General features: G+C 35.6%; 1 protein-coding gene across 1 annotated transcript in view; it reads right to left on the bottom strand.

Moving 5' to 3' along the window:
• NEMF (nuclear export mediator factor) overlaps positions 1–17,550 on the bottom strand; it is a 49,004-nt gene that overhangs the window by 6,154 nt on the left and 25,300 nt on the right. Inside the window, exons 17-27 of the mRNA XM_081829764.1 lie at positions 13,918–14,021; positions 12,484–12,546; positions 7,649–7,761; positions 5,729–5,786; positions 5,206–5,264; positions 4,996–5,116; positions 3,589–3,868; positions 2,819–2,861; positions 2,622–2,671; positions 901–1,054; positions 515–581 (exon numbers count right to left, since the gene is read on the bottom strand). Coding sequence (XP_081685890.1) covers positions 515–581; positions 901–1,054; positions 2,622–2,671; positions 2,819–2,861; positions 3,589–3,868; positions 4,996–5,116; positions 5,206–5,264; positions 5,729–5,786; positions 7,649–7,761; positions 12,484–12,546; positions 13,918–14,021 — 1,112 coding nt within the window. The remainder of the gene's footprint in view (positions 1–514; positions 582–900; positions 1,055–2,621; positions 2,672–2,818; positions 2,862–3,588; positions 3,869–4,995; positions 5,117–5,205; positions 5,265–5,728; positions 5,787–7,648; positions 7,762–12,483; positions 12,547–13,917; positions 14,022–17,550) is intronic.

Below are 17,550 nucleotides of genomic sequence, written 5' to 3'. Positions count from 1 at the left end.
AAAAAAAAAAAAGATTTCTTTCAGCTTAAGCAAGAAATGTGGGGAAGAAATAAAGTACAACTTGAAGGTCTTAAAAGAAGTGAAAAGCAGGAGCATAAGAAAAAGGACAGTATAGTATAGTAATAGCAAGTCCTTGCATTTGGTTGGAGTCAGGATCTACATATAGAGAAAGAACAGGAAACAAGGCAGCAAAAGCTAAGCTGGATAAAGGCTTTCTTAAGACTGAATTTTTTTTTTTTTAAAGATTTTATTTATTTGACAGAGACACAGCGAGAGAGGGAACACAAGCAGGGGGAGTGGGAGAGGGAGAAGCAGGCTTCCTGCTGAGCACGGAGCCCGATGCAGGGCTCGATCGCAGGACCCTGGGATCATGACCTGAGCCGAAGGCAGATGCTTAACGACTGAGCCACCCAGGCGCCCCAAGACTGAGTTTTCTTAACTGGTGATTGTTTTATGTGGGCTACATATCTAAATTACCCAGTAATTTTTAAAACTATAGACCTCTAGGCCTCACCGAGATTTTTGTCCTTATTAATCTTAGCTGGGGCCCAAATAACAAATTTATAAATTTTTGAAGATTTCTTTAAACAGGGCACAAAGAACTAACTATAAAAGAAACGGTTGATAATTCAGACTTCTAAAAGTCTATACTTCTAATTCCTCTTCTACATAAGATGAGAGCTTCTATCTAGATGATCTTAAAGGGACATAGAACAGTGATCTCTATGTTCCCTAAATCTTATCTCTTTTTAATTTTCATTAAAAGGAAGTCGCAAAGGATTATTTTTTTTGCCTCCATCTTTTGTTTCACTTAAACTTTAAAAACGTAAGCAGCAGCTCACAACTCCTTTATGGCCCACAGAGGACTCACTCTAGCAACTCGGCCCGAGGCTGTATTACCTTCTGGCCTCGTTTCATCGGCTGCACGGCTGGCGCACGTTTGCTTGTGTCCGCATGAGTTTCAATGTGTAGAGTATTTTCTTTTTCTTTGTCCTTTACCTCGATCACTTCTAAATCCCCTGAGTCACTTGGAAGCTTTTTCTTCTTCATTTCCCTAAATAGAAATGAAATGGGAACATCTAATTCTTAGTGCCCTAAAATACTACAAGGGACGGGGAACATGTACAATATATAAACGATCACAGCTTCTGCTTAACTTCATAAACACCAGGCTACAGTATAAAAGCATACATATGCACATCAGCATATAAGAAAAAACTGAAAACTTCTCTCTCATGGATTTATCATTCTTTCTGTCATCCAGGCTTCACCCACTGTCACCCTTGACTTATCCTTACTCAGTAGCCTCAACATCTTGATGGCCAGGCACCGGGATTTGTAGTCTATGTATCAGCATGGCCTTGGCAGATCTCAGGTATTCAATAAAATATGGTGATAGGTTAGCTAAATAAATAAATGGATAAAGATATACAGAGAAGGAGAAAGGGGAAATCTTATTACTGTGGTATTTTTGATGTGCAATCTCTCCTATTCCCACCGCAGGTCCTCATCACTTCCTACCCAGACCTTTCTCCAGCATTTCCCCCATAAACTGTTCTACATGAACTTCTAGATTAATCTTCCTTGTTTACCTATCTCATATTCCCATTTAAAATCTTCCAAAAGTGCTCCTCACATCACTTTCAGGATTAAGTCCAAAAATACTTAGCTTATCATTCTAGTCAGTTCTCCACTTTTGATCCAAGTTCACTTTGCCAATCTTACCATCTACCAGTTCACAAACGTGAACTTTTGCCCCTTTCACCTCAGTCTACTTATCATTTCCCCAAAGCACTATGCATATTACTTCCAAATCCCTGCCTTGCTTTGTTCATGCTAATTCTCCTTGGAATCTTTGACCTTCTTATCTTCATTTACCTAGTCCTAATAGATTTTCAAGGTATACTTCTGATGGCATTCTCAACACACCTGGCCTCACAGCAATTTCTTACTCCTGAACTACTGTATCCCTACTGTATGGCTCTTTCCTGAATCCAGGACTCAAAAACTCCTTAAAGGCACAAACTTTCTTATATTTTACCTCTTTGTATACTCAGTATCTAGCATAATGCTGTGTCCTCAGAGAGTTTGCTGAAACTATTTAATGACTCTTTCTCAAACAAAAGGGTTTATTATCTATTCCACTCTAGAATCTCTTCCTGGACTGCTTTACACTAGCTTTATAGCCTTTTTTTTACCCTATAGTGATTGTCTCAGTTGTCCCTTTCCTTCTGCCTTTCTGTTTGCCTCCTGAGACCTTCTATGTTAAAGAAAAAAATCTTCTCTATTAAATGAAACTTTCCTAATCATTTTCAAGTATTCCTGTTTATTCCTGCCAATATTATCCTAGAACCAGCCTATTTAATGCACATATTTATGTAACAAAGGGTCTGTCTCATGTTACTTGACCTATCTCACTGACAGTAGTGACAGATTAGGGGCCTAAAACAAAAAAACCTGTACAGAGCTCAATATTAAGAACTAAGCAAGATTTATGCTAAATCTTGTTAATTTTAATAAGGGAGGTCTTTAGAACCGCCAAGTCATCTGTCGTAACTGAATCATCAGTAACCAAAAAAAAATTTACATGCTTTCCAGTTAAATAACACAAATATGTTTACCTTCTTTCCTTGGCTGACAAATGTCTCCGGCTCTGTAATTTACTGTCACTCTATTAAAATTAAAACAAAAAAAAAACACAAGCAAATACAAACAATAACATCACTACTATTAATTTTCCAGAAAGTAAAATTAAAAGTAGAAAATGATTCAATGAGAAAGACATGATGTTCTTCACAAAACTTTGAAAACAGCTTACCATATTAGAAGATTCCTCTTTTGAAGCCAATTTCTGGAGGGACCTATGAAAATAAACAGAAAGAGGCATCCACTAGCCTGTAAAAGGCATTCATTTACAAAGTCCGCAAACATTCCCATATCATACCCTTAATTACTGGCAATCTACAAATTTTCACATGTTGATAAAATTTTTAAAAATCATATTGCTCATCTCACACTTTTAAATATATTCTTAAATAGCAGACATGTATTGAACACTTACTATGTGCCAGGCACTGCCAGATGCTTTATATACGTATAATCTTCACCAAAGCCCTATGGGGGTTGGTAATACTCCATTTTCACAGAGGAAATAAACTGAAGCTCAGACATAGAGTGACTTGCCCAAGGACATACCCTTAGACTCAATTCTGGCTTGACTCCTAAGCTATTCTTAACTATTCTAGTGATAAAGCTTTTAAAACTATGATACTGTTTACTTGGTGATCTACCGGTAAGACTTTAAATAAAGATTAAAACACTTAAATTTTTTTAATGGAATTGCCTCTCTTATATTATTAGCATTTATACTCATATACTTGTTTCTTTTCTGACCTACTTTGGCCACTTTTATGTTTACTGTATTTTTCTACCCTTGGTCCTGGAAATTTCTTTAGAGAAACCTACCCCCCAAATGGTGAATAGGTTGTAGACAATGGAGGGTAAACATACTATAGTCAACCTTGGTATTATTTTAGAAGGATTAACTCTTCCATCATTGCCAGCTATAAAACAATCGTTTTTAATTACCTCTGGGGCTGAAGGTGGGACAAGTCAATGGTAGTATCAGGATAATTTAATGTCTCTTCCCCTTCATCCTTCATTTCACCAACAGGTTCCTGATCTTTTACTACATCTTCGGATTCTCCTTCATCTTCAGAGCTTTCTTCCTGAAGTAGTTCATCAGTTAGCTCATCCCCACCACTCTGAATAGTGACATCCTCTTGGTCAACCTGAGTCATGAGTTCCATTTCCACAGGAGTTTCGTGTGATTCCTCTTTATCTTCTTCACTGCTACTCTCACCTCCATCTGTAGATATCATAAGCTAAGTCAGAGTGATACCACCATAACAAAGCTAGATGACTACCTCGAAAACTTCAAAAAAGCATTCTGTTGACTCCATTTCTCCAAAAGATCACCAAAAAAAAAAAAAAAAAAAGCCCGATCATCCCCAAAGGGTATTCAGACAAAAGGATACTCTTGTATCATGAACTGGTTGGAATAAATGCTCTCCAAGATACTATATAAATTTCTTGGAATTGCAACCATTTCTACAATGAAAACTCTAACTTGTCTTGGTTAGGTATTTCCAGAAAGGAGGACAAGAGAAGTAATTCCATAAATTCTGCAGCTGTTATTGTAACTTGCACATGAGAAGTGAAATGAGACAAGTAATATAACTGGCACACAAAAGGTATTCACACTTTCTCAAAAAAAACACTGCTTAGTAGTAATAATATTAGTTGCCTCACCTATAATAGGAGATGCCATCACCACCTGACAAAGATGGTTGTGAGAATTCCATTAAAAATAATGTAAATACAGAATTCTGTACAGTATTGGGAACATGGTGAAAATTTTAAAAAATCCTGTAATGCCAACAGTAGTCATAAATGAAACAATGCAGTATTAGTCCTAAAAAGGAATGACCCTAGGAGAATAACTGTAAAAATAATATAGAGGGCATACTTTCCCTAGTTCTTTTAGGTAGGTGGGTAAATTTATTTCAGCAACCACAGTTGCTTTCCACTTGAAGCAAGTGTATTATTAAATCAAGCCAAATTCTCATGTGAGAAATTACACTTGTTATAAACTCATCTTTGTATCACTTCTAATTCTTAAATCCAAAAGTAAATGCTCATTTGTAAATACCTGAGTCTATCTCTGCTAAACACATTTATGTTTGACCCATTAAATACTAAAGTTTTACTATATACTTTATATAGTATATCAGTTACAGATCCAATTAAACACTTTCTAATTCACTAAAACAAGTATATTTAATACTGCCAAAAACGAAATTCAGTAAAATTGAGTAACAAGTGTGGTTTTGAAATTTCAATTATCCCAAAGTAGATATGATCCTCTAAGAATCTAGAAGATAAACTAGACAATAGGGAACACTATAAGCTATTTTATTAAAATCTGTAAACTACCTAGTTGATCCATTTCTTCCGATATGAGTTCACTTGTGCAACTCGCCAGTGTTTCCATGTCTTCATCCTGCACTCTGACTTTTCGTTCACCCCGATGTCTCCAAGCAGAAGACTCATCTACCTATGGAAACAGTTCTTTTTCACTGACAGAACTTTAGGTAAGATTCATGAAAATCAGAAAAAAAAAATAACAAAGATGCTGAAGAATACCTTAAAGAGGAAACTAAACCCCATCATTAGATATGAGGGAGGAAGGAAATTCTTTTTTCCTATAAAAGACAATAAGCATAAATGTTAAAAAATCCCTTTTTTTTCCATTTCATGCTTGTAAATTATCTGACACTGGTGGTGACATTTATTTTGTCTTTTTTCTGTCATGAAGGAACATTTCCCATTCACAGAATTTGGCATTATGTATAGGAACAGGAATTAAGAAAGAAAAAATACGAATACTTGCTCTCATCTTTGAGTCAGTCAAGCCCTGAATAATCTGTTTTTAGAAAAAAGGTCATGCTATACATTCTTACCCTTATAACTTTATGTGAAAGTACATTCTCATCAAGAAAAATACATATGGAGATGACATGACAAATGCTAAATTTGCCACAGCAGCACAAAATATTCTTTATTTCATAACAGATTTCATACATGAAATCAGAATAGCTTCTGTTCTGAAAATACTATTAGCAATGGTCCTCAAACCTATCTCCATAACCTACCGACAAGTCATTACCTCTTATCATGAAGCTTCCTGTTGTCAAATATTCTCCAGTTGGTGCTGTTTTAGACACCTGAGGAACACAACACCACATTATACTGTCGTCTTAAGAAATACATTTTTAAAATTTTCACTCAATAAAGTCAAGTCATATTCAAGTAAACAGCACTGTCTCCTAAAAAGTTTATAATTTAGTAAAAATTCTCAACGCTGAAATATCTCTTCAAAGACAGATATACCTTTGGCAGTAAAAAAGAAAAGAAATAATGAAGGATACACTACACCAATAACTTTCAAATGCCATGGATTAGAGCCAGAACTTGTCCACATGTTTCCTCTGGTTTGAGATATAATGAGAAAAATAAGGACAGTTTAATACGCTTATATCATAAAGCTATATTTACTAATACTGTATTTATTAAATAAAATCCTTTCCTGAAGTACTGTTTTTGGGGTAGTAAAATAACCTTTCATTTTAGGGAAAAGATAGATTTTTAAAAATGCATTCTAATTTGGCAAAATAAGAAGATAATTGCACAATATTTTAAAATTTTCTATTATTGGGGCGCCTGGGTGGCTCAGATGGTTAAACATCTGCCTTCGGCTCAGGTCATGATCCCAGGGTCCTGGGATCGAGCCCTGCATCGGACTCCTTGCTCAGTGGGGAGCCTCCTTCTCCCTCTGCCTCTGCCTGCCGCTCCCCCTGCTTGTGCTCGCTCGCTCTCTAATAAATAAATAAAATCTTTAAAAATAAATAAAAATTTATCTGTGAAACCCCCAAATCTGAAAGTATCTTTATCATAGATACTGGAGGGATTAAAGCACACTAATTTCACCCTTAAAAAACCAATTCAATAAAAGAATTAAAACCACTTTTATAACAGTACTGAGGCAGAAAATATAATCTCAGAGTGATATTAATTTCCTGAAAACAGTATCACAGCACAGCAGAAAATAATGAATATAAACAGATGTAAAATTAAACTAGGGAGGATAATAGTATTGAATTTTTTTTTTTTAAAGATTTTATTTATTTATTTGAGAGAGAGAATGAGAGAGAGAGCATGAGACGGGGGAGGGTCAGAGGAAGAAGCAGTCTCCCTGATGAGCAGGGAGCCTGATGTGGGACTCGATCCCGGGACTCCAGGATCATGACCTGAGCCGAAGGCAGTCGCTTAACCAACTGAGCTACCCAGGTGCCCCAATAGTATTGAATTCTTTACCTTGCTGCATAGCTTTAGGACCTTGTAAAAGTACATCGTTATCAATTGTAATTACTGAAAATGTGAAATAGCAATGGGAAGTCAAATATGCTAATATTTGAAGTAGCATCAAGTAAAATAGCATTTAAGAAGGACAATTACTAAACCCAAGTGAATAAAAAACACCAGATATAGCTATTTTTCAGGAAGGGCCAAAGAGAGATCAGGAAATTCCAACAAAGATGAAGAGGAGAAAGATCTTTTAGGTCAGTATGCCAGTCATAAGTGGAACATTTGTCATCTTGTGTAACTGCATGAATCATTTGCTCTCTTCATTTAGTGTCTGCTCATATCTTACTTTCCTAGAAAGGCCTTCCCTGACACTTCATTCAAAATGGTAGCCCTTATCACTCTCTACTGCCTACTCCACTTTCAAGAAAAATTTTTACAGCACTTGTTACCAGACGTTATGTATGTATTTTTCTCCACCACCAAACGTCAGCTCAAAGTAGGCACTTTGCCTTGTTCACGTCTATACCCTCAAAATTTGGTACACAATAGCTCTTTTATTTCTTATTTTTTGGGAGACCAACATGGGGCCTGAACCCATGACCCTGAGATCAAGACCTGAGCTGAGATCAAGAGTCGGACGCTTAACCTACTAAGCCACCCAGGTGTCCCGGTACACAATAGCTCTTAATAAATTAAGAAAAAGGACCACAGCCCTTATTACCTGATGATGGTACACCCACCAAGCACTAGTGATAACTCGTGCATCCCAAGCAGCACTGTAGCAAAGTGCCATTGTGCCCGCTTCAGTCAAGGTCCGAGGGGGAATGGGTTCTCCTGTAGTAACGACACTGCAATGCTTCAGTACCCAAGTACAGACTTTCTACACAGCAACATATGAAAATTACATGCAGCATGACAGATCTGATCTTCTTACATCTTAAATAATGATACCACATTTTTATTTCAATATTACATAAAGTTACTATTTTTTATTAACAATGTATTTACAACATCACTCACCATCAGGGAAATACAAATCAAAACCATAATGAATTATCACCTCACACCTGTCAGAATGGCTAAAATAAAAAACACAAGAAACAACAAGTGGTGGTGAGGATGTGGAGAAAAAGGAACCCTGGGGCATTGTTGGTGGGAATGCAAACTGGTGCAGCCACTGTGGAAAACAGTATGGAGGTCCCTCAAAAAACTAAAAATAGGACTACCCTATGATCCAGTAATCACACTACTGGGTATTTACCCAAAGGATATGAAAACACTAATTCGGAAGGATACATGCACCCCATGTTTCTTGCTGCATTATTTACAACAGTCAAATTATAGAAGCAGCCCAAGTGTCCATCAATAGATGAATGGATAAAGAAGACGTCATGTATATATACACAATAGAATATTATTCAGCCATAAAAAAGAATGAAATCTTGCCATTTGCAACAACATGGATGGATCTAGAAAGTATAATGCTAAGCAAAATAAACCAGTCAAGAGAAAGACAAATACCATATGATTTCACTCATGTGGAATTTAAGAAACAAAACAAAGGGAAAAAAAAAGACAAACCAAAAAACAGACTCTTAACTACAGAGAACACACATGATTACCAGAGGGGAGTTGGGTAGGGGGATGGGTGAAAGAGGTGAAGAGGATTAAGAATACACTTATCTTGGGAGTGGTGGGGGGTGGGAGGGATGGAGTGGCTGGGTGATAGACATTGGGAGGTTATGTGCTATGGTGAGCACTGTGAATTGCGTAAGACTGTTGAATCACAGACCTGTACCCCTGAAACAAATAATACATTATATGTTAAAAAAAAGAAGATAGTAGGAAGGGAAAAATGAAGGGGGCGAAATCGGAGGGGGAGACGAACCATGAGAGACTATGGACTCAGAAATAAACTGAGGGTTTTAGAGGGGAGGGGGGTGGGGGGATGGGTTAGCCTGGTGATGGGTATTAAAGAGGGCACGTACTGCATGGAGCACTAGGTGTTATACGCAAACAATGAATCATGGAACACTACATCAAAAACTAATGATGTAATGTATGGTGATTAACATAATAAAATTACAAAAAAAAGAATACACTTATCTTAATGAGCACTGAGTAATACACAGAATTGTTGAATCACTAGTTGTACACCTGAAACTTACATAACACTGTATGTTAACTATACTGGCATTAAAATGAGATAAAAAATACACAACAACAATAAAAATATATTTACAAAGCAGGCTTTTAATGGCCTAAATAAATCAGAGAAGAAATGCCCTCTCACGTATATTAATAACTCTAACTACATTCCAGATAGAATAATTTAGAAAAGCCTATTCAAAGTTTGAAGACTCCCAGAATTACTACAGATCACCAAAATCGTCAAAACAAAAAGCATATTAATAATATAACCCTACAGTTAGATTTCAAATATATTTTAATTGTGATATAATTTATATACTATAAAATTCACCCTTTTAAAGTACATAATCCAGTGGTTTTTAGTATACTCATAAACCTATTAACCATTACCACTAATTCCAGAACATTTTCATCATCCCCCAAGGAAATCTTATATCCATTAATAGTCATTCTCCACTTTCCCAGCCCATGACAATAACAAATATACTCTGACTCTATGGATTTGCCTATTTTGGAATTTCATATCAATGGAATCAAATGTGTCTGGCTTCTTTCACTTAGCATCACATGTTCAAGGTTCATCCCTGTTAGAGCAATTACCAGTACCTCATCTCTTTAAGAATGAGTACTATTCCATTATATCAACATACCACATCTTGTTTATTCATCAGCTAATGAACATGTAGGTTGTTTCCATTTCTTAGCTATTATAAATAATGCTGTTAAGTATATCTGCAAACAAATTTAGTGTGGTCATGTCTATCTATAGAACCAGGAGCGGAATTGCTAGGTCACATGGTAAATTCTATGTTCAACTTTTTGAGGAACCGCCAAACTCTATTCTATAGCAGCTGAATCATTTTCAATTCCCATCAGCAGCATATAAAGGTTCCAATCTCTACATCCCCACCAACACTTGTTTTGTCTATTTTTTCTTTATAACTATTCTACTGCGTGTGAAGTGGTATCTCATTGTGGTTTTTATTTGCATTTTCCTAATGATGAATGATGTGCTTATGTGACCTTATGTGCTTGTTAGCCACTCTTATATCTTTGGAGAAATATCTATTTGGACTCTTTGTCATTTTTAAATTGTTTTTGTTTTTTTCCTTTCTATTGTTGAGACTTATGAGTTCTTTGGATACTGGTTCTTTATCAGATAAATGATTTGCCAATATTTTCTCTCATTCTGTGAGTTGTCTTTTCACTTTTTTGATAGCTTCCCTTGAATTAAGGCTTTTAAGTCCAATTTACCTGTTTTTCTTTGTCTTATGCTTTTGATGTCTGAGAAATGACTTCCTGATTCATTATGAGATTTATGCCTTATTTTCTTCTAACAGTTTTATAGTTTTAGCTCTTAAGTTTAGGTTTTTGATGCACTTGAGTTAATTTTTATAAATGGTGTGAAGCAGGGGCCTAACTTTTATTCTTCTGTACATGGATATTAGTATTCCAAACACCATTTGTTGACATTATTCTATCCCCACTGAATGGCTTTCATACACTTGTTCAAAGTCAATGGACTAGAAATGAGGAATCTCAATTCTCTTCAGTGATCTATTTGTCCATTCTCGTACCAATACCTCACTGTCTTTATTACTGTTGCTTTGTAGGAGGTTTTGAAATCAGGAAGTGTGAGTCCTCCAATTTTGTCCTTCATTTTTAGAAATGATTTGGCTGACCTCGGTCCTTTGCATTTCTGTGTGAGTTTTAGGATCAACTTATCCATCTCTGCAAAAAAAAAAGGCAGCTGGAATTCTGAGAGGGATTACATCAAATCTATAGAGTTACTGCCATCAGAACAACATTAAGACTTCCAATCCTTACACTACAAGTCTTTCCATTTAGTTAAGTCTTCTTTAATTTCTTTCAATGATGTTTTATAGTTTGGGGTGTATGTCTTGCATTTCTTTTTGGTAAATTTAGTCTTAAGTATTTTATTCTTTTTAATGCTATTATAAATGAATGTTTTATTAGTTTACTTTAGTACTGTTCACTGCGAGTATATAGAAATACAACTGACTCGGGGGCGCCTTTATGGCTCAGTCAGTTAAATCAGTCATCTGATTCTTGGTTCCAGCTCAGGTCATGATCTAATAGGTTGTGAGATCAAGCCCTGAGTTGGGCTCCATGCTCAGTGGGGAGTTGGCTTGAAAATTTTCTCACTATGCCCCTCCCCCATTTATGTGTGCACACTCTCTCTCAAATAAATAAATTAAAAAAAAAAAAAGAACTACAACTGATTTACATATAATGGCCTTGTATCCCAAACATTCTAAACTTGTTTACTAATAATTTTTGGTGGATTCCTTGAAGTTTTAAATATATAAGATCATGCCATCTGCAAATGGAAATAGCTTTACTTATTCTTTACCAATGTGGATATTTTTTATTTCTTTTTATTATCTAATGACCTACTTAGAAGAACCTCCATACAAGGTTGAATAGAAATGACAAGAACAGACATTTTTATCTCGTTCCTGATCTTAAGGGAAAAGTTTTCAGTCTTTTACCATTAAGTCTGATGTGAGCTGTGGGTTCTTCATAAATGTTCTTTACCAAGTTGAGGAAGCTCCCTTCTGTTCTTAGTTTGAGTATTTCTATCATAAATGGGTGTTTGATTATTGCCAAAGGCTTTTTCTGCATCAATTGAGATGATCATGTGGTTTTTGTCCTTTATTAATACACTTTACTATACTCATTAATTTTCATATATTAAACCAACATTGCATTCCTGGGAAAAAATCCCACTTTGTCATAGTGTATAATCCTTTTAATAAGCTGCTGGATTTGGCTTTCTAATATTTTGTTGAGGATTTTTGTGTCTATTCATAAGCAATATTGTCTGTAGTTTTCAATTCTTGTGATGTCTTTGTCTGGTTTTGTTATTGGGTAATACTGGCCTTACAGAATGAGTGAGGAAGTTTTCCCACATCTTGTATTTTTTGGATGAGTTTGTGAAGGATTTGTGTTCAATCTTCTTTAAAAGTTTGGTAGAATTCACCAGTGAAGCTGTTGGGTGCATATATGTTTATAATAGTTATATCTTAGTGATGGGGACGCCTGAGTGGCTCAGTCGGTTCGGTGTCTGCCTTTGGCTCAGGTAATGACCCCAGGTCCTGGGATCAAGTCCCACACTGGCCCCCTTGCTCAGTGGGGAGCCTGCTTCTCCCTCTGCCTGCCACTCCCCCTGCTTGTGTTCTGTCTCTCTCTCTCTCTGACAAATAAATTTTAAAAATCTTAAAAAATATATATATATAGAATAGTTATATCTTATTGATGAATTGACCCTTTTATCATTATAAAGTGTCCTTTATCTCTATTAACAATTTTTGTCTTAAGTTATACTAAAAATATTTTAAAGAAAGGAATTAAAGTTCTGAATAATAAAGAGAAATATATTACCTGTTGGATTCTTAATTACACAGCTAGTAGCTCCATGAAGATCAGCATGTACATAAATGTCCCCTTAAAAACAGATGAGAAATAATACTTTAAGTCCTGTTTCTTTCTTTCTTTTTAAATGGGCTTAATGGGTTCAAAATCCAAAGGGTATAAGAAGGCATATAAGGAAAAGTCCATTTCCCACCCCTGGGGAGGTTCTCACAAGCTTCCTTATAGGAAAGCAATGCTAATATGGTAGATTACAAAAATGGTCAGATCCTCTCTCCCCTGCGATCTACACCTCTTTGCTCAAGAGGTGGAGTCACATCCCTCGTATCTGGGCCTGCCCTATGACCTGCCCTGGCAGAATGTGGCAGCTGTGACCAAGTGCCAATTCTCAGCCTAGGCCTTAATAGTCCTTGTGTGCTTCCTCTTTTTCTCTCAAACTTGCTGAGTTACCATGTGAACCAATCTAGGCTAACCTGCTGGAGGGTGAGAGACACATGGAGCAGATGACTAATCCTAGCAAATGTAAAGGTCGTGAGGACCATGGATGTTTGACATGTATGAAGAGCAGTCAGAAGGCCAGACTAAGGGAAGAGTAGTAAGAAATGAGGCTGGAGAAGAAGCCAGGAGGCCTGTAAGCCAACAATGAGGGCCTTGATTGTATTCTAAGTATGTGATACCAATGAATAACCAAATGAACAAAGAAATGCGGAAGTGAGATCTTTCCTCTTTTTTTAAGGGAAAAGGGAAGTGCATAGTTCCTGAAAGGTAAAATGAGCAGCCACTGCTTGCCATGACAGTTTGTCCGGGATTTGAAACTCAAAGAACAGAAAAACCCATACTGCTCCAAGAAAGGCTCAGCTCACAATGAACAGAGCTACAGAAGACAAGAGACCAAACCCTGAGCACCATTATAATAACCTGTTCCCTGTTGCTTTCTTTCCTGGCTTGGGATCTTCAGTGGACATCAGATTATCTTTGATTACTGATTTCAGATACCCACACTGAGGGTTCAACCACAGTGAGGTGGTAGTTATCAGCAAACAAAAATAAATGAGAAGCCTTACACCACAGGGCTTAAGTCCTGTTTCTAAATGTGAAAAAAAGTTACAACCTTCAGCACTAAAAAATTAAGCCTTTAAAATTCTGACATACAATGACTTTGGAGGACTGAAAGCTATTTTGTCAATGTAGCAGAGAATCAAAATTCCAATACTACAGAGTAGCTCAGTACTACTACTTTAGGACTATTCACTTAAAATGAGAAATAAGCGTCAAAGCACATATTCAACAAACCATAAGCCACCAAGATGAAACTCTTCCTACCAATTAAACGTGTCAAGCAAAGGACTGTAAGATGAAAATCTATATCTCATACTGAGATAACTGATCCAATTACTTAGGATTTTAATCTTTAAATTTTAATCTTAAAATTTTAATCTTACTTACCTGTTGTCAAGTATCTTTTCACAATTATTTCATTCTGTTGCTGATCTCGTCCACCTATAATTAGATAGTTCTCTGAGCTAATGAACCACAGAAATTTCTCAAACCTATCAAATTGAAAGAAAAAAAGTTAACATTCTTTTCCTTTATAGTCACCTGAATTCACATCCTTTTTGCAAACAAACCAACCAAAAAAACCCATGAAGCTATCCTACCTTCATATGTTAAGGCAAATTGATGGTTTAATTTCTTAAAGCATCAAACTGAATTTTATTGAAATCTTGTAATGCAAATTGCCTTAGGATATTCTTTAGAAGAGAATAATTAAATTCTACGTTTAAAAAAAGTATGTTCTCTCCTTATCTCACTCTCATACAGAGCCTTCTTAAACTCAAGGTTAACACAACAATGAATTACACAAAGCAAAAGCGTAAAACGTCACATGGTCCCTCTGTGGGGCACTGGCTAGGTTTTGGGGCTACTGGTAAGAAAGAAAAGTTTTCCCATTCTGTCTTCAACTGAATGTTTACATATATGATATTCTTTATACTTTTTTTATAAAGCAAAAATTACCTTTAGATGTATAAAATTATAACTTTTCTCAAGGGACAAAATAATTTGGGTTTTCATGATTAATACGTACCATCATGATAAAAAGTAAAGAGTGTATTTGTATGACATTTAGAAAATGACATAGAGATGAATAGAAGTATTTCCTATATTACTCCTGACTACCAAGATGATAATCTTTATGACTTAATCTACAATTTAAAACCTTCTGGTTAAAAATGATAGATTAAGCACAGGCATTAAACTAAACTCCTTTATATCTCCCAAAATTATCCCTGTTTTCTAATCTGATTTTTTATTAATACATATACACAGTTCAGAAATTTTAAAAATTATACAAAAGGTATGGTGAGAGATCCTCCATCTTCTTTCAGTCCTATTACCACTACCAAACAGGAATCCATTGTTATTAGCTTTCTGTTTCCCTCTCTGGAGTTTCTTTATACATACAAAAGCTAGAATAAAATGCCTATTGTAAACCTTTTCTTTTAGACACAACACAAACTATTCTGAAAATGCTTTCTTTTTTCACTTAAAAATGTCTTCTTGGGGCACCTGGCTGGCTCAGTTGGTGGAGCATGTGACTCTTGATCTTGGGGTTGTGGGTTCGAGCCCCATGGTGGGTGTAGAGATTACTTAAAAATACTATCTTTAAAAAAAAAAGTCTTCACTGCTGAATGGATGTACTATACTTATTTAACAACTGCCCTATTGATGATAAAGAGGTTTCTAAAACGACAAACTTACAAAGACAGAAAATGAGAAACATAAGGATGTATTCTGTAATCATCTTAGTAAAGGAGCATATAAGTAAAAGGAAAAAAAATTAAAAGGAGGCAGAAAAACAAGAGTAAAGAACAAATGGGACAAATAGAAAGCAAATAGTAAAATGGTTAGATTTAAACCCATACGTATCAGAAATTGCATTAAATGTAAATGTAGTCAATTCTCCACATAAAATGCAGACTGTCAGACTGGAAAATAATATGTATATTCCTTTAAAATATAAGAATATAAAATGTTTGAAATATAATGATTGAACAAGATATATCATGCAAACACTAACCAAAATAAAGTTGATTTAGTTTTAATATCTCACACAGAAGGGAAAAAGAAGTTACAAGTTAAAAGAACATTCGATTACAGTTAATAATCAATTCACTGGAAAGATAACAGCTCTATATTTTTATCACCTCATATATATAAAGCAAAAACTAGCAGAAGTAAAAGGAGAAACAAACAAATGCACAATTATGTGATTCTTAACACAACTCTCAGTGACTGAGAAAATCATTAAAAAAAGAATTAGTAAAGATGCCAACAATTTGAACATAATTAATGGATGCGACCTAATTGATATTTAGAGAAATGCACTCAACTATAAAACGCTCATTTCAACTACGTATGAAACATTTATAAATAAAGTGGACCACAAATATGCTGTACCATAAAGCAAGTTTCAGTAACAAATGTCAAAAGGTTGAGATAATTCAGAATACCATCTCTGAACATTATGCAAATTAAGTTAGAAATCAATGGCAAAAAGAGAACTAAAAAAGCTCCATAGGCTGTGAACTGTGTAAGACTGATCAATCAAAGACCTGTACTTCAGAAACAAATAATACATTATATGTTTAAAAAAAAAAAAGATAGTAGGAAGGGAAAAATGAAGGGAGGGAAATCGGAGGGGGAGACAAACCATGAGAGACTATGGACTCTGAGAAACTGAGGGTTTTAGAGGGGAGGAGGGTGGGGGGATGGGTTAGCCCGGTGATGGGCATTAAGGAGGGCACATATTGCATGGAGCACTGGGTGTTATACGCAAACAATGAATCATGGAACACTACATCAAAAACTAATGATGTAATGTATGGTGACTAACATAATTTAAAAAAAAAAAGCTCCATAGGCTTGGCAATTAATAACATAATTCTAAATAACGCATGGGTGAAGAAATCACAAGAACATATTTTCACATGAAATATAATGAAAATACAATATAACAAAACTTTTTAAATAAAGTTAAAGCCAGGCATAGAAGGAAATTTACTGCCTGAAATACGTATTAGAAAAGAAAAGAGGCTGGGAGAAAAAAAAAAAAAAAAATCAATGAACTAAGTTTCCATCTCAAGAAATCAGAAAGGGAAATGCAAATGAATCTTCAAGAAAAGTAGAAAGAGGAAAATAATAAAATACACACCACATATATAATAGAGGAGATCAACAGTCAAAACTGGTTCCTGAAAGATTAATACAACTGAAAATCCTCTGGTCAGACTAATCAAGAAAAAGAGAAGGCACAATAACATCTATCACAAATAAAAAGGGAAGGCTATTAAAGAACATAAGGATGTTAAAAAGTTAAGTGGAATATTATAATTTTATGGCAGTACATTCCAAACTTTAGAAATAGACAGTCTTAGGAAGATACTACCAACCAGAATTAGACAATCTGAGTAGTACTAAAGAATCTGAATCTATAGTGAAAAAGTTTCCCATAAAGAAAACTTCAAGACTACTCAGCTTCAAAGGTGGAATTTTGTCAAACATCCAAGGACAACTGATAAAGGAATGCTTCCCAGGGGCGCCTGGGTGGCTCAGTTAGTTAAGCGTCTGCCTTCAGCTCAGGTCATGATCTCCAGATCCTGGGATGGAGCCCCACATCGGGCTCTCTGCTCAGCAGGAAGTCTGCTTCTCTTTCCCTCTCTCTCTGCCACTCCCCCCGTTTGTACTCTCCCTCTCTCTCTCAAATAAATAAATACAATCTTTTAAAAAAATAATAAAGGAATACTTCCCAATCTGTTTTATGAGCTAATGTTACCTTGAGACCAATCCTAAGAAGAACATTATGAAGAAATGAAAATTACAGGTCTATCCTATTCATCAACAGAGATGTGAGGAAAAGAAAGGAGAAAGAGAGAAGAAAAATGCAACAGCATTTTGAGAAATGGAAAAATCAATCAAGTGACTGGACTCAAGAAACTGAAATCTAACAGAGCTTCCAGGACTGGCAGAAACTGAAAGAATATGTGACCACTAAGCCGGCCCTGCAAGAAAATATTAAGG

The sequence above is a fragment of the Leptonychotes weddellii genome, chromosome 9 (assembly GCF_054177405.1).
Source record: "Leptonychotes weddellii isolate Sample4059 chromosome 9, ASM5417740v2, whole genome shotgun sequence".
NCBI classification, from domain to species: domain Eukaryota; kingdom Metazoa; phylum Chordata; class Mammalia; order Carnivora; family Phocidae; genus Leptonychotes; species Leptonychotes weddellii.
The sequence above is the reverse complement of the archived record's forward strand: the minus strand, read 5'-3'. Positions and strand labels throughout refer to the sequence as shown.